This window comes from Myotis yumanensis, unplaced genomic scaffold (genome assembly GCF_028538775.1).
Source record: "Myotis yumanensis isolate MYYU_CA2020_CCGP unplaced genomic scaffold, mMyoYum1.0.hap1 SCAF_5, whole genome shotgun sequence".
Lineage (NCBI taxonomy): Eukaryota > Metazoa > Chordata > Mammalia > Chiroptera > Vespertilionidae > Myotis > Myotis yumanensis.
In genome coordinates, this window is record NW_027223756.1 from 20,048,915 (window position 1) to 20,070,775 (window position 21,861).

Genomic DNA, 21,861 nt, shown 5'->3' on the forward strand with positions numbered 1-21,861 from the left:
TCCTGGGGTGGGAGTAACGTTGGGGCTGCTGAGGAACTAAAAGGAAGCTAGTGGGACTGAAGTAGAGTGAGCAAGGAGGACAGTGAGGAGGCGAGGAGTCTCTTATGAGAATGTTCTCCGCCTTCTCCCTTTGTATGTTATTCAAACCCAGTCCATGATTCAAGATCCACCTCTTCCAGGAAGCCTTCTCTGCCTGCTCCTCCCTGGCATCCTTGCCATGAGCCCCATGGATCCGCCTCAGAGTCTGTCCCACTCATGTATCCATAGGGCATGTCCTCTCAGCAAGACCCAAAGCATCTGGAGGACAAGGACCAGATAGTAAATCTGGTTCTTCCACCCAGGACCGAAAGCACTGAGAAGTTCATGGAGCATCAGTCTGAATCACGCTGAATGTGGAACCAGCCTGCCAGGTGGTCTTGGGCAAGTGACCTACCCTCTTTGAGCCTCTGTTTCCTTATCAGTAAAACAGGCATCATCACAATATCCAGGTCAAAGAGTTGCTGTGAAGATCATTCAGGCCTCAGAGAACCTTGGCTACTGTTACTTCTCTGGTTATTTTCAATACCATTGATCACCTTACCTGTTCTATACTGATGACACAGATCTCCCAGCTAGAAAGCCAACCTCTCATGTGTCTATTTGTGATGTAACTAGAGTTAACAGTGATTTTTTTTTTAGACCATATACCAAATCCTCAGCGAGGATGCCATCAGTGGCAGCTTCTCTTGTCAGTACAGAGGCCAGTCCTCCTGGCCTTGCCTTTGTCGCAGATACAAGGCCTTTAAATCGCTTTGCCCTTCTCGGCATGGCCTGATGTTGGGCTTATGTGAACATTATTGTCATAAAATCAAGACACTTGGCCTTGGCTCTGCCCCTGGGGGCCCTTGGGCAATCCCTTGCCCCCTCCCGGCCTCGGTTCCCCTTTGAACAACGGGGAGGCTGTTCTGGGTGACTCCTGAGGCCCTTCCAGCCCTGGCACTCGGTGAGTCGAGTCCGTTTAGGCAGCAGCCCCAGAACCCAGGAGGCAGGCGGCGGCGTTGGGAAGTCTGGCCAGGACAGCCCACCACAAGGAGAGGAAGAGAGAAATGGGAGACAGAGACAGCTTTGGCTGGGGGTGGGGGTAGGGGCGGGGGAAGGAGGAGACAGAGGAGGGGGAGGGACCTCCCCAGCCCCGAGCTCTGAGTGGTTTCCTGTTGCCCCGCTCTAAACCCCTCCACATTCCCGCAGACCTTCAGACTGCCGGAGCGCACTCAGCCTGCTGCCTGCCTGCCTGCCACTGAGGTATGCACGACCCTGCCCGGCCTCTCCCTTCTACATCCGACACCCCGTTCACCCCTCCAGTGTCTGCACAGGGAGGGGAAGCGGGTGCGCATCTCCTTTGGGCTTCCCTGAGGGCAGGGGCTACACGGACTCCCTGAAAAGCCTGTTGCTTTCCAGGTGCAATCAGTGTAACTTCCAGGTTTGCAGGAAATAACCTCACTGTCCTGGGGGGGGGGTCGCCACTCTGCGTGGCTCTGGTTTGAGAAGCTGCCTGCCCGTCCCCTTTGCTCCCTTTGCAAATGTGGCAGCCGCCTCCTTCCCTGGGAATCTGATCTGGTCGCAGCTGCAGAGGGGACCGGCCGGCAGCCAGGGTCTGCCCGGCTCCCCGTTCCAGGGGAAGAAACTTCCTGGACTTGGGTCTTGGTCAGGGGCTCTGCTTTCTAAAAGGGACTTTGCATGAACAATAAACTAATCTCCAGAAGGCTAAGGGTGGGGGTGGGGGGGGGGGGGATTACCTTTAATTAGCACCTTCCGGAAGGCTCCCGTTTCCTTGAATTCTCCCTTATCCACATCCCCACCCCCAGACACAGACACTGATTCCAGAGGCCCCGTGTCTTGGGCTGGGCATTGCTCCCACCCTGGGTTCCTGGGGTGTAAACACAGACAACCACTAGCAGTGGCGCTTAGAGAGTCTAGATCTGAAGACTCAGGCATCTGATATGGTCCAGCCAGGGTGCTGGGCCTAAGGTAGGCTGCTGGGTGTGTGTGTGGGTGAGGGGGTGGGGGGATGTGCTGAGAAGGGGAAAGGGAAAAGGCAAGACCGAGAAGGTTCCAGGGCAGTTTTTCCACACCTCCCGGCTTTGAGAAGTCCAAACCCTACAGAGGACCAGTGCTTCGCCTTCAGGGTGTTAGGTCTGGCCCCGCTGGCTGGTTGAGGGGTGGGCTTCCTGAGTCCTGGGGGCACCGAGAGAAAAGGGGCCCTGGCCTGAGGCAGGTCTTCCAGGAAGCCCAGTCTGCCCAGAAGCGCACAGAGAGGCACACATTTCCCCCGGAGAGGACAGTATTCTGCACAGAACACAGAGAGACAATGTTCTCATCAGCCACACTCTAGGGCTGAGTGTCTATACAACCCAAGTGCTGATGGTAGCGTGAGAAGCTCATCGGAAGCAGAATGGCAGACGTTAGGCACACATTCTGTGTGTGGTCGTGGGTAAGTGACTCCTCTGGACTTAGTGTCCCTGTCTGTAAAGTAAGGGTTGGCCTTGAGGGGCACCTGACATCCTGTGAGACTCTCAAAGGAAGGTCTCTTACACCGGGATCCACAGAGTCGCCTGTGAATGGGCTTCAAGGCATCTGCAAGCCCCTTAAAACACTGGGCAGCAGAGAGAGAGAGTGTGTGTGTGTGTGTGTTAGAGAGAAATAGAGAGAGCACAAGAGGATGTTCGCAGCCTGAAAATATTGTCAGATGGACGCACGGCCTCCAAAATAGCCAGAGGGCATGGTGTGGGAGGTGGAGTGGATGGAGACTGGGAGCTCATCTATATTTGCAGGAGGATGAAACAGTTTGAAATAGAAATGGTTGGGGGAAGAGAGAGTTAACTCAGCCATCAGCTGCCACATCGACAAAGCCTGGAGCAGAGGGAGGGAGGGTGGGGTGGAAGGGGGGGCGGGGTGCTTGGAGAAGGAATCAACTTTTGAAACTTTCTCCAAGTCCCACCCACTGAAAGGCTCTTCTCTGCCTGACTCACTGTGGGAGGAATGCGAGTTGCCACGGCAACCTCCTTCAGGGTCTCTGCCTGCTGGCTGGGAGGGGATGCTGGGAACACTCAAGAGTACATCAGGCTCAGTCTGAACGTCCCGCACTCCACTGCGACCCCAAAAGTAGGCTGAGGCCCTGCCCTGCTGCTCTCCCAGGACCCCAGGGTAGCTATGGGGCTGTGATACGCTTCCCAGACAGGGTCTTGAAGACCTGAGTTTTAGTTCCACCTTTGCCCAGAAGATGCCATTTGACCTTGAACTAATAATAACTTCTCCTTTCTGAGCCCCCGTTTCCTCCTCGGTTAAAGAGCAGTAGCAACAGCCACCTGACAGGGAAATTATGTGGGCGAAACGGGATACGGCTCAGGGAAGCACTTGCTAAAATGTGGCCCTCCCACCTACTGCATGGGTTTTTAGAACTGATGGATTTATGGCATCCAAAGGGTTGGTGAAATCGTCCCCAGCTTTTATTTTTGTGTGTGGCAGCTCCATCATCCTGGTGGTTGTATATAACTTCTCTTTACTAAAAGTGCAGACAGTCATATTAAAAATACACTAGATTCATTTTGATTTGGGCCTCTTCTTGAGTATTTCCCAAGAGTACTGTATCCTCCAGTGCTGACCGAGCATTGGTCCAGGCACCAGCAGGGGTGGGTCCTAACTCACAGCGAGTGACATTGGGAAAGATCCTTCCCATCCCTTGGCCTCCGTTTCTCAATCTGTTAAATGGGAAATCTAGTCTAGATGGTCTCTAGTAGCCCTTCCTGCTCTGAAGTCCTGCAAAACAAAATCCAAGATGCTGCCTTCATTAGAAGGAAGAGCTGGCCTACATTTTTAACACCCCCTGTTCCCAAAGTTGAAAAGGAAACAACAGAGGAGGGGCCATAGCATCTTGGGTTGCATAGCAATCCTGATAAAATCTCTATCCATCTGTAGAGACTTGTCAGCCAATAGTATGACTGGGGCTCGCTGTTCACAAGAGCAGCTTTTCTTGCTGAAAACAAGCTATAAATAGGAAAGATGGTGGGAGAAAGGCAGGAGCTGAGGATATGACATAAATAGGAAAATGTTTGTTTTTGGGTGTTATTTAGATAGGTAGCTAAGTATGCAGAGATAAACAGGGACAGACACACGCACACAAGGATGCAGAGTATGCCGATTATTTCATCAATAGGCACCTATTGGCACAGCTAAAAATAAATGCCGGTCAATACATGAGCAGACCCAGAGATCATGCACCCAAATCCCTGATACCTTGACTCACGGACAAGTTCCAGGTAAATATCCTGATGCATATGCAAACTCTACCCTCACCTGGACAGGCCGAAACAGACAGACGCTGAGTCAGGTAGACACACACACACAGGCACACAGGGTCAGCTTCACACACAAGTCCCCAGACCATAGGAAACCTACACAGACACGCTGGCAGGCGTGCAAACACAACTGCCATTTGCAGCCACATACAGATGTGCGCAGCCAGACACAACTATAGGGCATGATGGGAAGATAGACACGTTACATACATACATACAGCACCAGATCACTGTTATATTTCCCAGGTAGAGAAACTGAGACTCAGCAAGGGAAATAACTCACTCAAGGTCACACAGCAAAGTGTCTGAGCCAACCTTCCAGATGTTTGGAAATATCCAGATGTTCACCTTGCTTTTTTTCTGTTTTTCATCTGATCAGTGTTATCACGTCTACACACCTCCCTCTAGGCAACAAGCCCCATGGATAATGAGCAGTATCTCCTCTCCTTTGCTGCCTGCCATGGCCTATCCCAGCCCCCACGGCGTTGTCGCTGGGGCAGCCTGGCGATGTGGCTAATCGGCAGCTGCTCTTTGCTTCCTGCTGACTCCTCCCCAGCCTCTGTCTTTAAAGGAGGGAGGGAGGGAGGCTGGAGCTACTGAGCTTTCACTGACCAGGGGGATTCAGGAAGCTACCTTTTCTCTACATGACAGAGCCTGACTCCCAACCCCAGTCCTGAATCAGGGACGGCCGGGCTGAGCAGGGCCAGAGTCAGCAAGCAGTGACTTGACACAATTATTTAGAAAAGCAGCCTCCTCTTCACCCAGGAGGAGGTGTCTTAGACAGGAATTTAACTCTGCTCTCACTCTTCAAGCCATAGAGCCTGGAGTCTGGAGGGGCAATATGGATGGGATACAAACTCCCTCTGGACCTGGGTCCTTTCAGAAGCTTGGTATTAACCTCCCTCATCAGGAGATCCCTCTGAATCATCTTGTGTTAGTTGTGGCATCAGGATTCCAGACTGACCAGATGAAAAAAGAAACAAAACCAAACAAGGTTAACATCTGGAAGTTTAGCTCAGCCACCCGCTTGCTATATGACCTGGAGTGAGCTGTTTTCCCTCTCTGATCCTCAAGGTTTCTGTTGCTAAAACCAGAAACATGACAAAGAGGTTTCATCACAGGGCTTATGAAATTCGCAAGCCATGGACAGTGGCTGCCAGAAAACGGTTCAGGATTCAGATGCCACTCTGGACTTCAGGGGGAAAGGTCATATCATTGATTAGTAATGTCTGCCACATGCACAGGAGGAGCAGGTGGAGGCATATATGCCACGTATTTGCCATCTTTAGGACTGGACATTTGGATGTTATTTCTCATCCCCTCCAGTTGTGGTCACAGGGATACAGCAGTGGCCCCTAGGGGGAGCCAAGGAGCAGAGCCTGAAGCTCCACCCCTGGGCTCCTCCTAACCACGGTGAAACGTGGCATGGTAGACGCCTGGTTTCCAGGCTCAAACTCCGGGCCTATTTCTGAGTTGCCCCAGAACCTCTTCAATCCTAAGCTTGAGCACCCATCACACCCTAAAAATTCCCCTGCCTTCTTCCCTTCCAGCAAGAAATATTAGGAGTGGAAGCAGAGTTGAGGGCAAGGCGGGAGAGGTGATATTCCTAACCTGCTGCCTGAGTTGACTCAGAAGTCAAGCACCTTAGGGACCACCTTGCCCAGGGTGTTCAAACTGTGTTCATAGGCACCCAGAGAGGCTCCAAGGCACCTCAGGCGTGTCCGAGTGTGCAGGGCTTCTGGCCCTGTCTCCACTCCACTTTTACTGGCTTTTGTTTTCTAATTTCAAGCCGATTTAGTGAATAGATAATAACACATTCACATGTTTCAACAAATGCAAAAGGGTTTTAGCTGTTTCCTATGTTGGACTTCAGCAGAAGATGTCACTGAGAGGAAGGGCTCCCTGGCAACCATAATTCTGAACACCACTGATCTAAACAACCTCCTCATTGTGCAGATGAGTGGGTAGGTGAGGTCCAGAGCATAGAGCACCTTCCCTAAGTTTGCTGGGCCACATCACCAAGACTCGATCTCAGGACTCCCGGCTTTCACGTCGCCTCCAGTGGCTGTGCGGCTCCCTGGCCTGTGAGTGCCAGTGTGGCCTCACGGGCCGCTGTGGCGCCTCTCTGGCGTGGCTCGGCTCTCTTTCCAAGTCCCAGCTCCCTGGCAGGCCTGGCTCACGGGTTCCTTTTTAGCCTCTCGACTTGTTTTCCTCTCTTTGGGGTTGTTTACCATGAACGTGCGTTTTCGGAAACCTTGTTTCCAAGCCAAACAGTGGGAGCGAGATGCTCGTTTTGCGTCAGCAGCCCAACTAAGAGGCCAGCCTGGAGGCGGGGCTGGTTTCCCCTGGACCCCGAGGAGCAATGTCTCCTTTGTTCCACCCTGACTGCCTTTCTCCCTGGGCCACAAAGAGCTGGGATTCCTGCCCTGGATTCTTGAGGGGGATGGAGATTCTGGGATCCTTGGGCTTTAAGATGCTCTTCCAGATGACATTAAGCAATGGACTCCCTCATGTGTATCACCCGGGAGTTTTCCAAGGTAGGTGAGTTACTTCCGTTCTACGGATGGAGAAGTGAATTGAGGCCCAGAGAGTGAAGGTCACTCTTTGAAGGTCACGCAGCTGCTAAGTAGCAGAGCCAGGATTTGAACCTGTACATTCCATCTCCAAAATCCTCTGATTCTGAGATTTCCCCCAGTTCTGACGTTCAGCAACTCTTCGGTGTCCAGGGAGACCCGGAGGAAGCCCTTTATGTGCGAGGGAGATGAACTGGGGGGCTGGCTGTACTTTTCCATCCCCAGAGTCCTTTCAAAGAGAGAAGTGACCTCAGCCTCAGGTCCTGCTGGCAGCCAGGGTCGGGTTCTCAGCCATCTCCAGAGCAAATAAAGGCAAAGGAAGGGACTTGATGTACCGAACAGGAGGTGGCGGCCGCGGTGGGGTGGGGGGAGCGGTGTCTGCATTTGGTGACCACCCGGCCAAGGGAAACACACCTCCTCTGCCTCTCCTGGCCTGGGCCGCCTTTCCTCCTTGCACCTCGGCCAGTGCACAGCCCAGCTGGGCCCCATTCAGGTGATCACCCGGGAGGGAGCGGCCGCCAAGGGAAACTGAGGTGGAGAGCAGCCAGTGGTGCAGTGGGGCCGTGGGGGCTCATTCAGCCCTGCCACTCACTACCAGGGGCTCTTGGCAGGTCCTTCCCGCCCTGGGCCTCAGTTCCCTCCCCTGGGCTATAGGGTAGAAAGACAGGCCATGAGGCCCCAGTGGGATGCTGGATTGTGAAAAGATGAACAGAGGCATCATCACAAACTCAAGAGACGCACAGAAGGGAGTTTTCATTGACTGCTGGCCATTTATATGAAGGTGTTTACGTTTTCACCAGGCCTCGGTTTGATTAGCAAAGGAGGTGTGCACAGCTGAGAAGCTGAATGTTGGGGTTGGACCCTGTGTCCTGACCTTGCTGAGGTTACTGTGGCACCCCATGAGCTCTGCGGGATGGGCGCCTGGCCTCGTTGGCCAGCGGTGCCTTAGAGAACCTCGGAGGTGGACTGCATGGCTCTGCAGGGGGTGCGGCTGTGCATTAACAAGAACAGCCCGACTGCTCCCCTTCCCTCGGTCCCATCGCCTGGGACTGGTGATGTGGCGCAGGGCGGGACCCAACATTTAGAAAACAACTCGCCCTCCAAGATTGTGGGTCCTTTTCTTTTTTTAAATATATTTTTATTGATTTCAGAGAGGAAGAGAGAGAGAGAGAGAGAGAGAGAGAAACATCCATGATGAGAGAGAATCATTGATCGGCTGCCTCCTGCACACCCCCTACTGGGGACTGAACCGGTGACCTCATGGTTCATAGGTCGACGCTCAACCACTGAGCCACTGTGGCCAGGCTGGGTCCTTTTCTTAATGCTTTCACTGTCTGAATTCCTCCCCCACCTTTACGCCAGTCTTGGAACATCACCCCTATTAGGCCCATCCAATTCCATGACCTGGATGTTACATGACTTCCTCTCTCTCAACCGCAGACTCCCCACTGGGAAAGTGGGCCTAGGACCCTCCCATACCTGTCTGCCTGCCGTGTGTCGGAGGCTCTGAGGGGACAGCGTGTAAGTGAGGCCTTTACTATAAAGCACGGTAGGATTTAGAATCCTTTTCTCTTCTGGCTGCGAAGCCGGGGACGGAGGAGGCAGAAAGGGTGAGCGTGCCGCTGGGAAAGTGCAGGAGGTGATGAGGCAGGACAGGTCCCATAGCCTTCCTCTGGTCGGAGAGGCAGCAGGGTTCCTCCGCTCAGATGAAGGACACGGACCCTGGAGACCAGTCTTCCTGCCTCTCCAACCCGAGCTTGTTCCATTTCCAGCCCTGGCTGAGCTGTCTCCAGTGACCGCACCCCTCTGTCACTGGAGCCCAGACACGGTGCCTTTTTTGCCCTAGCCACAGTCTCACGGTGGCCTTCAACTTCAGACAGCTCAGACAAGTCCCTCATTGACACTTTCTCTCCTGCTCCGTCCGTCAGAAGCCACATGCAGGAGGTGTTTGACTTGTGTCTTCCAAATGGGGAGGCAAGAAGGGAGATTTTCCACCTCTAGGCCTGGAGGAACAAGCCTACACTGTGTGCCGGGGGAACGCTCCCAAAACTGCCTGGAAAGGGAAGATGGGACTTCCCTGGGAGTCGGGGCCATGGGGAAGCAGAGCCAAGGTCCCAGGTCGATGCCTTTACGTTTCTGTTAGTTTTCTATTACGCACACCACAGGAAATAGGAGGTGAGATTTGTGTTTATTTTAATCCAACGAAGGAGCGTTAGGGACTCTGCTCTCTCCTGCCTGCTTCTGCGACTCACATACTGCTGTCCTGGAGTCCAAGTGAAGATGCTGGTGCCGGAGCTGATGCTGAGTACCACGCCAGCGTGTGCCTGTCGCATTGTAAGGGCCTAGATGCCACCTCCAAGCTCACCTAGTCCAACTCTCTCAGTTAAAGGAAGGGAGCAACAAGGCCGAGAGAGGATGAAGGACTTTGCCAACTCACCAAAACACCATTGGGGTAGAATAAGAACCCCTGGAATTTCATTCCAAGCCGAGTGGTTTTTCCACACCTCCAAGGTGCTTGGCCAGCTGAGAGGCCTTGGAAGGAACCAGGGATGATCAGCCTGATCTGGAGGTTTGTGGGGACGGCAGAGGGAAGACAGGGCAACTGCTCCCCTTGCCCGAGAGCGGCTTGGGGGCTGAGGGGCTGTGCTTGCTCTGTTTGGCCACAGGAGGGGGAAGAAAGTAGACCAGGCGAAGCCTGGCGGAGGCGAATTTAGATCAGTCTAAGGAAGAGTTTGAAAATGGAAGCACGTTTAGTGAGAACAAGAAACAAAATGTCTTCACCACGGACTCGCTGTTAGGGGTGGCACAGTTGGCACGGAATCGCCGAAGGGGGTCCTGCTTCCAGATCCTAACAGTCACGGGAATCAAGAGTTCAGCATCGAAGGGGTGAGGCCTTAGCAGAGACCAGGGCAGGAGAGCTTCCCAGATCCAAAGCACACCCTTCAGCTGTGAAGGGGGAAGAGACACGCAGCACATGTTCGCATTTGGTCAGCTTCCCTCCAGGATCCAGAGACAAGCTGCCCGTTCTGGGGAGAACAGAGAAGAGTGGGGCCACCCTCACATTCCACAGGCCCAAGACTATTGTTCTTTGTTTTACAGTTTAGATCTCATTGTCTCAACTTGGCAAGAGGTTGCTGCCTGCTAACTTCTCCCATTGCAGAGGGAAAGGGAGGGAGGGGGGGGGGAGGAAGTGAAGGGAGAGGAAGAGGGAGAGGAGGAGGAGGAGACAGGAGACTAACTCTAGAACTGCGGGACTGAAGGTCCCTTGGACAGGATCTGGCTCAGCATTGTTCAAACTGGCCAATCATCTTCCTGATCACCTTTTAAAAACTTAAAATAAATGTATTGAGAAGGGAGACTTTGTATCATTACTATAAATGGAAAAATCTGTGTACCGTTGTCACCAGTAGAAGGAAGCTATAAAAATAAATACAAAGAAGACAAAACGACTTTGTTGAATTCTAGCTGGAAATAGTTTCCTGTGTAGGCTCTGAGCCAGGGCCTGCTCTCTGGTCAAAAGGAAGGTAGACGAGTGTTAGGTGCTAAAGGTGCCTCAGCATCAACCAAGACGTTCCCATGTAATCAGCGTGGAAAGAGAACTGAATAGAAGCAGCTTTCTCCACGTCTTTCGCTATCATATAACATGTACATCCAAAATTATCTCGTAGGCCTGGCCGGGTAGCTCAGTTGGTTAGAGCGTCGGCCTGTGTTTCTCTCTCTCCTCTCTCTCTTCCTCTCTCTAAAAATCAATAAATAAAGACTTAAAAAAAAATAATAACAAATTATCTTGTATGTCACTGGAATTCAGCAACAGAAAGACCCTCCATCAGAAGCCTCCTCCTCACTGACATCTCTCTCCGCAGGGTTCCCAGCACCATGAAGGCGTGGGTCTTCTTTCTCCTCTGCCTGGCCGGCCGGGCCTTGGCAGCCCCTGTAAGTAACTAAAGATCATCTCTGCTTGGTCTCACCTCCCGCCACCAGCTCAGGGCCATCGAACCTGCCAGCCTGGATGCTCAGAGGGCACAGGGACTTCCCCATCTCAAGTTATTTGTTTTATATTTTAAAAAGATTTTTTAAATAGGCTCAGGATAAAACTTGCAATGAGGACCACTAGTGGAGATTCCGGAGAAAAGAGATTTCCGTGTGATGAGATGAGCTTTTTAGCGGTCAGTTTCTCAGAAGCAGACAGGATTGCTTTAAAAGGTGGAGACCGCTGTGCCACATGAGCAATTCCAGCTGAGGGGAGCAGTGCTGAGGGGATGATTTAGAAGAGAGTGGAGCCACAAGGAGGGGGTGGGTCAGTTTCCGAATCAGTGAGAGCTCTTTGGTTGCAAGCAACAGACTGCAATCTGACTAAATTAGGGGGAGAAAGGATACAGAAGTAGATTATAAAGTCAAAGGCCTTGGGGAGGAGTAGAAAAAGGAAGTTCCAGGACCTGGGAGGTAAGAACTAATGGACAGTCTTGGAGAGGCTGCCATCTGAGATCTGCTCCAACATTTTTCACTTTTTGAGAGAATGTGCCAAGAAGATTATGAATAAAAAAAAAAAAAAGAGGAGCGCCAGTCTGGCCGAGCTCGGGTCCTGGGCCTGTCCTGGCCAGGGGGCTGCGGGGCCCCTTGACTGACACGGTCCCTTCGAGAACTTCATGCGGAGGGCCAGGGTGGTTGTCTAAAGCTACAGGGTAAGCCTTGGCCAGGGGAGGGACGGAGAAAGGTGGGCAGGCAGAAAGAACAGCTTCTTTCAACCCGGGACTCCCTTATCCTCTCGTCATGAGTGAGGGCAGACCCTGGCGATCCTGATCGGGCGGGTAGATTTTGGCAAACATTTTGACAAGGTTAACATTCTTTTTAGAAGCAGCCCCAGCCAGCTGGCGGTCTCCAAGTCATGTTATCTTGTTTCTGCCTACTCCAAGCTGACATGGCAAGAAGGAATTGCCTAATAATCATCACATCATATCACACTTGTGGGGAAGAGAGTGACATCTGTGCAGATCCACAGTGCCCTCCATCCCCTCGGGGTCTGCTTCCCCATCTGCCATGAGAGGCGGTGCTCTGCCCCTGTGGTTTGCAGACTTTATTGGAGTCGAAGCAGTGGGAATGCGTTCCAAACCAAAGCTATACAGAGACTTCAGATAGCTGGCATGACCAGGAGGCGCTCGGTGTGCCATGGGGTCCGTGTCTGGCTTCTCCTTTGCCAGGTTGTCCTACCCGGGGCGGTCTCTGAGGCACGGCCTTGGAAATCTCCAATGAGCTGCTCCCAGCTTCAGTGCTCCAGGCCAGAGGCAGTGCAGAGGGGAAGCTGGCCTTGGCCTTGACCTCTCTGAACCCCATTTTCTCTTCCCAACAGCAGCAGGAAGCCCTGCCTGATGAGACAGAGGTGGTGGAGGAAACGGTGGCTGAGGTGTCCGAGGTAGGTGGGTGGGGCCCCCGCCCCTCCCTGCTCCACGTGCTTCCCCTGAGGAACCCAGACGGGCTCTGTGGGTCTCCTGCTGGATCAGAACATTTGTCCCCGCTGTGCACACAGCGCAGATGGAAACCCTATACATCCTCCAATCTCGAAGCCTCCCGGGTGCTTCCCAAACCTTCAGTGGAACCCTGCAGGGGGAGCTATAATTTCGAAAGCTTTTATTTCTGAAGCTGTGGGACCATGTTTCTTAGATGATCACCCAATCTCTCCGTACATCCAGCTTTTGAAAGGGGAGCTGCCCATGTTGCTGGCAGGGGTAGAGGGCTTGGCACTGCCTCTTGCCCTAACACTCCAGTGGCCCCAGATGCCTCTGGATAGAATCCAGGGCACAGCCAGCACAGTGGGGCGGTAAGGTTGGGTCTAAATTCTGGAGCTGGCGTTGGTGCTCTGGGTGACCTGGGCCCAGCACAGCTCTCCGGCTTGTCATCTCACCATCCCCTGTGGGAACCTAAAGCTTCAGCCAAGTCCCCTCTAGCCTTCAGCCCTTTCTTCCAGGTCTGGGGTGGGGGTGGGACCAATGGTCTCATTCTTCTCCCTCCAACCCAGGTACCCGTGGGAGCCAACCCCGTCCAGGTGGAAGTAGGAGAATTTGAGGAAGGTGCTGTGGAAGCTGAGGAGGAGGTGGTGGCTGAAAGTAGGTCCCTTCCCCATTTTTGTCACATCCAGTGTTTGTCCTCTGCCGCCTGGGTGTGGGGACAGCCCACATGAGGGTCCTTCCCAGGGAAATGCAGGGGGGGGGGCGTCCTCCCTCCAGGGTGGGCTGTGGAGGAGAAAGGGCTTGGACTTGAAGGTTGGGAATATTCTCTGGAATCTGGGAAAGGTCTGTGCAGCCAGGCTGTCCATGCTGGGAGCGGCAGGAAGGGAGGTTCCTCGGCTGGAAACGGCCGCTCCCTGCTCAGCTCTTCTCCTTGATTCCAAAGGGGGGTTCGCATTCTCACGGGGTCACTGGTCCACCAGCTCCACGATGGCCTCTATCTGAGCCCAGGCCCCACACAGGAGCAGACCTGAGCACACCTTCCATACTCCTTAGCTTACGTGATTTTCACGCAGGCACGAGGCCTGGATCCCTGGCATAACATATCTGGAGAGAGGGAGAGAGAGAGAGAGAGAGAGAGAGAGAGAGAGAGAGAGAGAGAGAGAGAGAGAGAGACCTAGGGCCCCTGGCTCCAGGCCACCGAACTGGCATCTCCATCTCCAGCGTGGACTTGGCAGACAAAACCACCCACGTGTGCATTTCGACTTGTGGGCCCCTCTGCGAGCACCTGGGGCTGCTTGCTTAGCTTCTGGCCCAGCTTCGCCAGCCCCCACAGGAAATGATGCAGACGGCAGCCCCTGGCCCCGGGGCTGTGGAGGATGGGAGATAAAGCATAAGAGCACTTGGCCCCGTGCCCCGCAGAGCAGGCGTCTAATAAAATGACTAAAATCCCCAAGTCAAGCGTCAGGAGGAAAGGCTAGATGAGTTCTCATCCTGAGGACACAGAGCTTTGCTGGGCGCAGGGGCGTCCACTGAATCCTGTTCCTTCCCCTCCGCATCCACCTCCTCCGGTGTTTACCAGGCACCGGGGCCCCATTGTTCCCTGTGGCCTTGGGGCCCTTCTCCCTTTTCCTCTGCGGCCTCTCCCAGCCGTTTTTGTTGGGCCTCGCAGCTTCCTGGCTCCATGATGGTTGACTTTCCCCATCGTTCTAGAGAGTCTATTCTAGAATCCAAAAATGCCTCACTGTGATCGATCACCCGAGAGCTCAGAACACACTGCTTGCTTCGGTCCTCAGGGGAGCCATATGGCATCCCGGGGTCCTAGACTGAGCCTACAGCACCCCCAGACTGTGCCTGAACATGATCTCAGACTGACTCTCTAATCCCAAGACTGAGCTAACTGCTCCCCTAAATGCCAATCCTGGGCTCAGCAGAAGAGAGGGGAGGGCTCCGCTTCCCAAAGCCCAGGGTGGGGGGCACAGTTGGGGAGAATGTGCTAGGCCGGATGGTGTGACTACATGCCCTGCACTCCCAGACCCCTGCCAGAATCACCACTGCAAGCACGGCAAGGTGTGCGAGCTGGACGAGAGCAACACCCCCATGTGCGTGTGCCAGGACCCCACCAGCTGCCCTGCCCCCATTGGCGAGTTTGAAAAGGTGAGCAGTGAGGGGTGAGGCGGGGCCGGGGGATTGGGCCCTTCCCAACACACAGTGTCTGCCCAGCAACCTGTTGGCTTGGTGGTTCTACTGAGCAGCTCCAGTCTCAAAAGCCTCCCGGGTTAACTCTTCTGCACACTCTGCCTTTTTGCCATCTCCAGCTTTACTCCACCCCATCCACATCCTCCAGTTTTCCCATATCTCAGCCCTGACTCAGTCGTGCCTCTGCTCAGGGACCAACCATGGCTCTCAGCATGGCCTGAACATTGGCCTGGAGGCCAAAGACTGGGTTCTTTTTTAAATATACATATATAATTTTTATTGATTTCAGAGAGGAAGGGACAGGGAGAGATAGAAACACCAATGATGAATCATTGACTAGCTGCCTCTTGCATACCCCACACTGGGGATCAAGTCCGCAATCCGGGCATGTGCCCTGACTGGGAATCGAACCGTGACCTCCTAGTTCACAGATCGACGCTCAACCACTCAGCCACGCCAACTGGGCAAGACTGAATTCTTGTCGCAGCCCCACCATTAACTAATCGCCAAGGTTCCTAGCGTGGCCTTCAGTGGCCCCATCTCTGAGATAGGCGAGGAGGGTGGTACCAGCAAAGGGCTTTGGGGGTGAAGGTGAGGTGCTCTATGCTTTGCCAACAGGTGTGCAGCAACGACAACAAGACCTTCGACTCTTCCTGCCACTTCTTTGCCACCAAGTGCACCCTGGAGGGCACCAAGAAGGGCCACAAACTCCACCTGGACTACATTGGACCCTGCAAATGTGAGTCTCCTTGGGCCCTCCAGCCTCCATTTGGGGAGAGAGCACTGAACTGGCATTGGTGTTGACTCTGCCACCTCTGTGCTGTGAGATCTCAGGCAAATCTCCTCCCCTCTCCGAGCCTTGGAGTTTCCGTTTATAAAATGAGATGATTGTCCATGAGCAGGTTCCTCTCAGCTCTGCATTCAGGACATCACCCGGGAACGACTGGGCAGTTGTGAAAGCACAAGAGCAGGGAGAATATTTTTTCTCCAATGATGAGGAAGTTCTTCTGTAGGGCTAACCCGAGTCTTTCCTGCTTCAACATTGTAAAGCAAAGATGATGTCCCACCTGGTTCTATAACGTGTTTTTAAAATATTGAGTGCTTACAGAGGTATGCCTGTCAATTCCCCTTAGTCCCCTGCTACTCAGTATTGTCAGACCCTTGGCCCTCTTTCTCCATTATATTCCTATCGGCCCGCTTAAGAGACATAACTACCTACCTGATTCTAGAAACCTGGGAATCAGGTGTTTGGGGGAAGAAATGCCAGGGAGGTGTCTGGCTTTCTGTCAGTGATGCCAGGTGCAGATTCAGCTGGCTCAGGTGCCTCCTTCAGTGTTGGCAGCTTCCCTATCATTTGAAACACCCAAGGCCACTCTGCTCCCCGGCCAAGACAACATCCACGCTGTGTGTCTGTACATTCTGGCCCCAGATGGCCCTGGAGAGAGCCATGCACCTGCCGCAGGTGTGCAGAATGCAGACAGGCTGAGGGAGACCCAGGCTCTCCCGTGGTCAGCCCCCCTCCCCAGTTATGGGGCCCAGGGTGAGACATGAGAAGGCACAGGCCCGGACAAGGGGGAACGTTGGTAGGAGTTTTGGGCAGTGAGACCGAGGAGTGTGCCAAGGAGCCTTTTACCAAGTGGCTCCTGCTGTCCTCTGGGGCCTGCCGCTCACTCTCTCCAACTCCCAGTGTTCCCATCACCGAGCTGCTCTTCCATCCCCAGCTGCGGGTGAGGAGACAGTGGTCCTAACCACCGAGGGGCTCTCCAAAGGCCCAAGGATGAGGGAAAGACAGGCCCCTGAGCCCCAGGCCACCACATGCCCTGGATGCTGGATGAGGCTCTGATAACGTGGCCTTGAGCAAGTCCCTTCTCTCCATGCTCACCACTAATAAGTCGTGGAAGAGGGGAGACTTTGATGAACTCTCCAGGTGCCACATTCTGGGATTCTAAGTTCCGAAGACCAGGACGGAATAATTATCACTAAGAATGTTCTGGTGGTTAAACATCCCTGACACCCCACTCCCCCCACCGCCGCTAAGCATAGCCTGTGGACAGAGTTATTCCTCAGCCTCCAGCTTCAAACACCTCCCAATGGTTGTCATCACCAGCCTGGGTCCTAGGCCCATCACTCAGCAAGGTGCAGGAGCCACTGGAGTGAGCCATTACCCTCAGAAAGGTCAAGGCCAAGGTCCAAACCAAGGGAGCAGCAGACATGCCTTTGAGCTTTTCGGTTTGCAGAGCGTTCTTCCCCACACCTGGTCCTTGCTTGTGTGGTGTGAAGAAACTGACCCAGAGAGGCCGAGCCACCGTGCCAAGGTCACTGATAGAAGCAGCTGTAGGATGAAGGCATGAGGTGGGGAGAGCGGCCCAGCCAGCCTGTTGGCCCCAGGCAGGGAGGGTTGGAGTCTGTGCTGACCACCCTGGTATTCTGGACCCTAGACATCCCCCCCTGCCTGGACTCCGAGCTGACCGAGTTCCCCCTGCGCATGCGGGACTGGCTCAAGAACGTCCTGGTCACACTGTACGAAAGGGATGAGGACAACAACCTCCTGACCGAGAAGCAGAAGCTGCGGGTAAGTGGTCTCTTTCCAGGGTGCCTGCCTGGCCCTGAGCTGGCCCCAGCCTGTCTGAGATCCACAGTCCCAGTGCCAGAGCTAGGTCACCAGGTGCAGGCCTACATCCCTGCTCTGACAGGTGCCTTATCCTGGGCGCTAACGCAGACTTTTCCTCGCTGCCTGTGGAGGTTCATGTGCACAGTCCCACCTTAAAGGCTCTGGGAAGTCCTGTAATGAAGAGACCTGCTGCTCACTTGGCTTAGCTCACTGTTAAACAAGAGACACAAACAACCCTGGTACATTTCCCTCTGGTCTGTGGCTCTTGAACTTTAATGGACTTTAATGGACACATCAAGCATGTGGAGTATTGACAAAATGCAGATTCCCAGGCCTCCTGGATCAGTGTCTCTGTGAAGGACCCTTGGGGATCACCCAGGCCCCCACCTTCGTGGATGAGATGCTGATACCCCGTCTATGCCACTCCCTTCATTTTGACCCTTGGGCTTGGCTGGTCTCTGCCTGCTCTGGCCTCCTGTCAGGGTGGGGGACCCTGCCTGGCCCGGACAGTGTCGCTAGGCCCTCTGTCACACAGTGTCTCTGCCCCGCAGGTGAAGAAGATCCATGAGAACGAGAAGCGCCTGGAGGCTGGAGACCACCCCGTGGAGCTGCTGGCCCGGGACTTCGAGAAGAACTACAACATGTACATCTTCCCTGTGCACTGGCAGTTCGGCCAGCTGGACCAGCACCCCATTGACGGGTAAGGCCAGGCCCCGGAGCACAGAGGGCTGGCTGCCCTGGCCCCGGAGCGCACAGGCATGGGTCAGAGCTGGCAGGAGCACTAGGTATGGGCAACGACCCTCTCAGCCTCCTCTGATGCTCCCAGCCCTGGAGCCCACAGTGTGCCCTGGGGCTGGGGCAGGAAGGAGAGGCGTCCTGAGAAAGGATGCAGAACTGGGGGGAAGAAAGCAATAGACATCCCGTAAACCTGGAGAGGCGGAAGTCAGCGGAGCCTGACAGTCCTTCCTCAGCCCTGTGAGTGCTGGCCTTGGGCGTCCATTCCTCCAGGGAAGGAGTGCCAGACTCCAGAAGGGTGGCGCGGGCTGAGGTGGGGCAACCTGCACGCCCGCAGTCCTTCAGCAAGACCCTGAGACCCAGCCCCACAGCGCAAACTGGCCCTGGGGTTCGTAACAATTCACAAAGCCAATCCCATCACATCGCAGCCTGTGGTTTGACTGTTCTTGCCTCTCCTCCCAATGAGTTATGAAGGCTGTGCCCGCAGAATAGGCAGGCAATGGGCCAGTGAACAGCTGCTCCTGGGGGTCCATGTGCCCCAGTCTAGGCGGGGGCCTTAACAGTAATCGGACTGACAATGGCCCTGCCCCCAGGAGCACACACTCTGGGTAATGGACCTCACAATGGAAGGGAAAAGGTAAAGACGGTCCGGAAGGTGCAGGCGGGGGCTTGACCACCTGCGGCCGAGCAGGGGTTGTCACCCTCACCGAAGCTCCTGGCCCTCCCTTGCTGTGTTCCTGGAGAAACACGTGGGCTGGGGAGCTCGCTGTGCCCTGGGATGCTCGACTCCGGGAGGCTCATCTCTCACTCAGGCACCAGCCCCTGTGTCCGGAGCCTGCCCGCCCTGTCGGTGATTTCCGTGGCTGGGGTCTCCTGAGCTCTGGGAACTCCCTGCTGCTTCTCTCCCAGGCTCTTCCCGTGGCTGGGATCCAACTGTGTCACTCCCCGGGGGAGGGAGGGGAAAAGTGAGGGGAACATCTGGAGCTGGGGCAGAGTGACCGGATCCCACCACAGGGAAGGGGCCGGGAAGGAGGTTTCTGGGTGGGGCTGCAAGGACTTGCATCTGGAAAAGCAGTTCAGCCTGGGCCGGGGCCCAGCCTCCCCTCTTCCTGTCCCGGAGCTGCGGGGTGACTTGCCCGGGACCCTACCCTTCCCTGGGCCTCGGTTTTCCTGCAGATACACAACCAAGAGGAGGGGGTGTTCCTTCCAGATCAGATGCTGTGGTTCCTTCAGCTGTGGTTCCCTGAGTTGGGTAGGGTACCGAGGGTCTGGGGACTGGAGAGAAAACCTGAGTCATGTTGTAGCCCCTTGGGAAGAGTGTTCTGAGGACAACCAGTTGAGGGCTCTGAGAACGAGGGAAAATCCTACATGAGATCTGGAGTCAAGGCCAGCGGGAGGAAGAGGGACGGGACAGGGGTGAGAAACAGAAGGCCTCCCTCTCAGTTACATCCTATATAAACAACGCTCTGTGGGGAAGGTTAGAGGCCCTTGGCCCTCCCTGCCAGTCCCAGTCCCTTCCCACGCTCCTCCCCAGAAGTCAGCACTGTCATCTGTTTGATGTCTCTTTTTAGACTCTTTCTGTGCATTTGCTGTAGAAATGTGTGTCCCTAGAAAACAGGCGTGGCTTCATAGCAGACTTTGATCTACCAATAGCAGAGGTGCTGAAATTTTCATCTGAAGTTCCTGTGCCCCCGATTCTTAGCCAATTAGGAGACAAACGCACCAAGAGACCTTGGCTATGAGCCCATGGGACCTCAGAACTGGAAGGGCCTTAGACATTGTGGTCAACGCCTCCCCTTCTGATGGAGGGGGAAACTGAGGCTCAGGTGGGGCAGTGCTACTCTGCAAGTCCCACAGCAGACCAGTGGTTTCTCACGCCTAAGGCCCTCCCCACCTTCCTCCTCCTCACCCCCTGCAGGTACCTGTCCCACACCGAGCTGGCCCCCCTGCGTGCCCCCCTCATCCCCATGGAGCACTGCACCACCCGCTTTTTCGAGACCTGTGACCTGGACAACGACAAGTACATCGCTCTGGATGAGTGGGCCGGCTGCTTCGGCATCAAGGAGAGTGAGTGTCTGAGCAGAGGGGCTTCTGTCCTCCGCCTCCCTCCCCTCTTCTGTCATCTGTGTGTCTGTCCTCTGCCCAGCTCTGCTCTCTGCTGAGTGAACTCCTGTCTGCTCTTCCTGTGGGGTGAGCCTCGCTCTCTCAGGGCTTCCTGTCTACTGGGCCGTCTCTTTCTCTCTCCCTTCCTCGAGTATTAGCATTAGCGCTCACTCTGCCTCGATTAGGGAACTGGCAGGTCCCTAGAGAGGAAAGAGGAAACATAACGTGGCATGTGTGTAAGTGACAGGGACAGGGAGACTACAGTGCTCAGTCACCGACTTCCTGGGTGACCTTGGAAGGTCACCTGGCCCCTGGTCCTGGGGGTGGGGGATCCCCGACTCCTCGGGAAATGCGCCTTGTGCACACGGCCTGGTGTCTAACTCTGCTCTCTCTTCTCGTTTGCAGAGGATATCGACAAGGATCTGGTGATCTAAGTCCACACCTCCGTCCGCAGTACCGGATCCTCTCTCTTTAACCTTCCCCTCCCTGTTTCCCCCCAAATTTAAAATGTTTGGATGGTTTATTGTTCTGCCTGGGGACAAGGTGCTAATATAGACGTAACTGAACACATTAACGGTGCTAAAGATGGAAATTGTAACCCAAATCATGACATTCTTAGCGGTAACTCTGCCTCTTGCTTACCCACTAACGGTCCCATTTTTCTCCCCCCATCGTCTTAGTGGCAAATGGGTGGGGACTTTGACCTGTTCACATCTGCCTTCAACACATATTGCATCTTCAGATTTGCTCTGAGTTCTCTGTTTCAAACTCATGCTCACCAATCAGATTCTGTGTCAATTTTATTTCGGGGTGTTGGCTGCCGGTGGGGTGGGTGGGGGTCTTCCCCACGTGGCCTGAAGGTGGCAAAGGGAAGTAACAGACACGTGACGTCGGCAGGAATGTTTCTGGGACTAGAGGACCAGGGGTGGGGGAAGTCCTGGAAACCACCTAGGGAACAGCAGATAACCAGTCTTGCTTGCCCGGGGCTGTGCAGGGAGAGCTCGGGCTGTGTTTGGACCACCAGTTCTCTGGATCCACCCAGCCTCCGGGGGTGAATCACCGCATGCTACAGGGCCTCTCCGCTCCTAGCGGTCTGGGAGAGGCAGGACTGGGATGCTGTTCAGCCAGGAAAGCCAAAATCAGGAGTGAAGTGTAGAAAGTTGGAAAATAGAAAAAGTGGAGTTAGTGAATTGGTTTTGTTTTCTGAGTTTTTTTCTTCTTTTCATTTTTGAATGAGGGGTCTTTCCCTTGGTTTCTAGCATGTTTCTCCTTTTCTCCCCTCCCCCGTTTTCCATCTACTAACCAAGAGAAACTTCAAAGTCAATGGATGGTCAGATCTCACAGGCTGAGAACTCGTTCACCTCCAAGCATTTCATGAAAAAGCTGCTTCTTATTAATCATGCAGACTCTTGCCCTGATGCGGAGTTTGACAAATCTTTCAAAATAAAAGTAACGACTTAGAAACTGCCTTCCGGAGTGATTGTGTATGTGTCTCAGGCACCTTGCTACCCTGACATGCAGACCCGTGGACATGCGTGTGTGTACACACGGCTACACAAATGCAAACTTTTGCAAACACACATGCTTTTGAACACACACCTGCACACATACAGAGGCTTATTTATGCACAGGAAATGTATGGCTCCTATAAGCACGAATTTGTCTTATTTTTATGACTTGTGGCTAACTCTTTTCATTATTGCACTTCATTATCAGGAACACCAGGCTATGCAACTATCTCCTTTCACTAATTAGTTATTCATCCATCCATTTATTCAACAAATGTTGATGATGAACCTGCTAGGTACCAGGTCCCATGCCAGGTGCTGGAGATATCTGTGGGTGATGCAGACAAAGCATTTGTC

The 21,861-nt window shown here is 54.1% G+C and overlaps 1 protein-coding gene across 1 annotated transcript; it reads left to right on the forward strand.

Annotated features, from left to right (window-relative positions):
• Positions 1-1,179: 1,179 nt before the first annotated feature.
• SPARC (secreted protein acidic and cysteine rich) lies at positions 1,180-21,464 on the forward strand. The gene is made up of 10 exons (XM_070414558.1): positions 1,180-1,281; positions 10,771-10,840; positions 12,255-12,317; positions 12,921-13,008; positions 14,384-14,505; positions 15,166-15,286; positions 16,986-17,119; positions 17,710-17,858; positions 19,812-19,960; positions 20,402-21,464. The coding sequence occupies exons 2-10, from the start codon at positions 10,784-10,786 to the stop codon at positions 20,428-20,430; spliced, it is 912 nt and encodes a 303-aa protein (XP_070270659.1). The 5' UTR covers positions 1,180-1,281; positions 10,771-10,783; the 3' UTR covers positions 20,431-21,464.
• The last annotated feature ends 397 nt before the right edge of the window (positions 21,465-21,861 follow it).

Bases quoted from the DNA above. Each gene is read 5' to 3' on its own strand.
- SPARC (XM_070414558.1), top strand. From the start codon at position 10,784: ATGAAGGCGTGGGTCTTCTTTCTCCTCTGCCTGGCCGGCCGGGCCTTG. The intron at 13,009-14,383 runs GTAGGTCCCTTC...CTGCACTCCCAG, and splicing joins GGAGGAGGTGGTGGCTGAAA to ACCCCTGCCAGAATCACCAC. The intron at 17,859-19,811 runs GTAAGGCCAGGC...CACCCCCTGCAG, and splicing joins GACCAGCACCCCATTGACGG to GTACCTGTCCCACACCGAGC.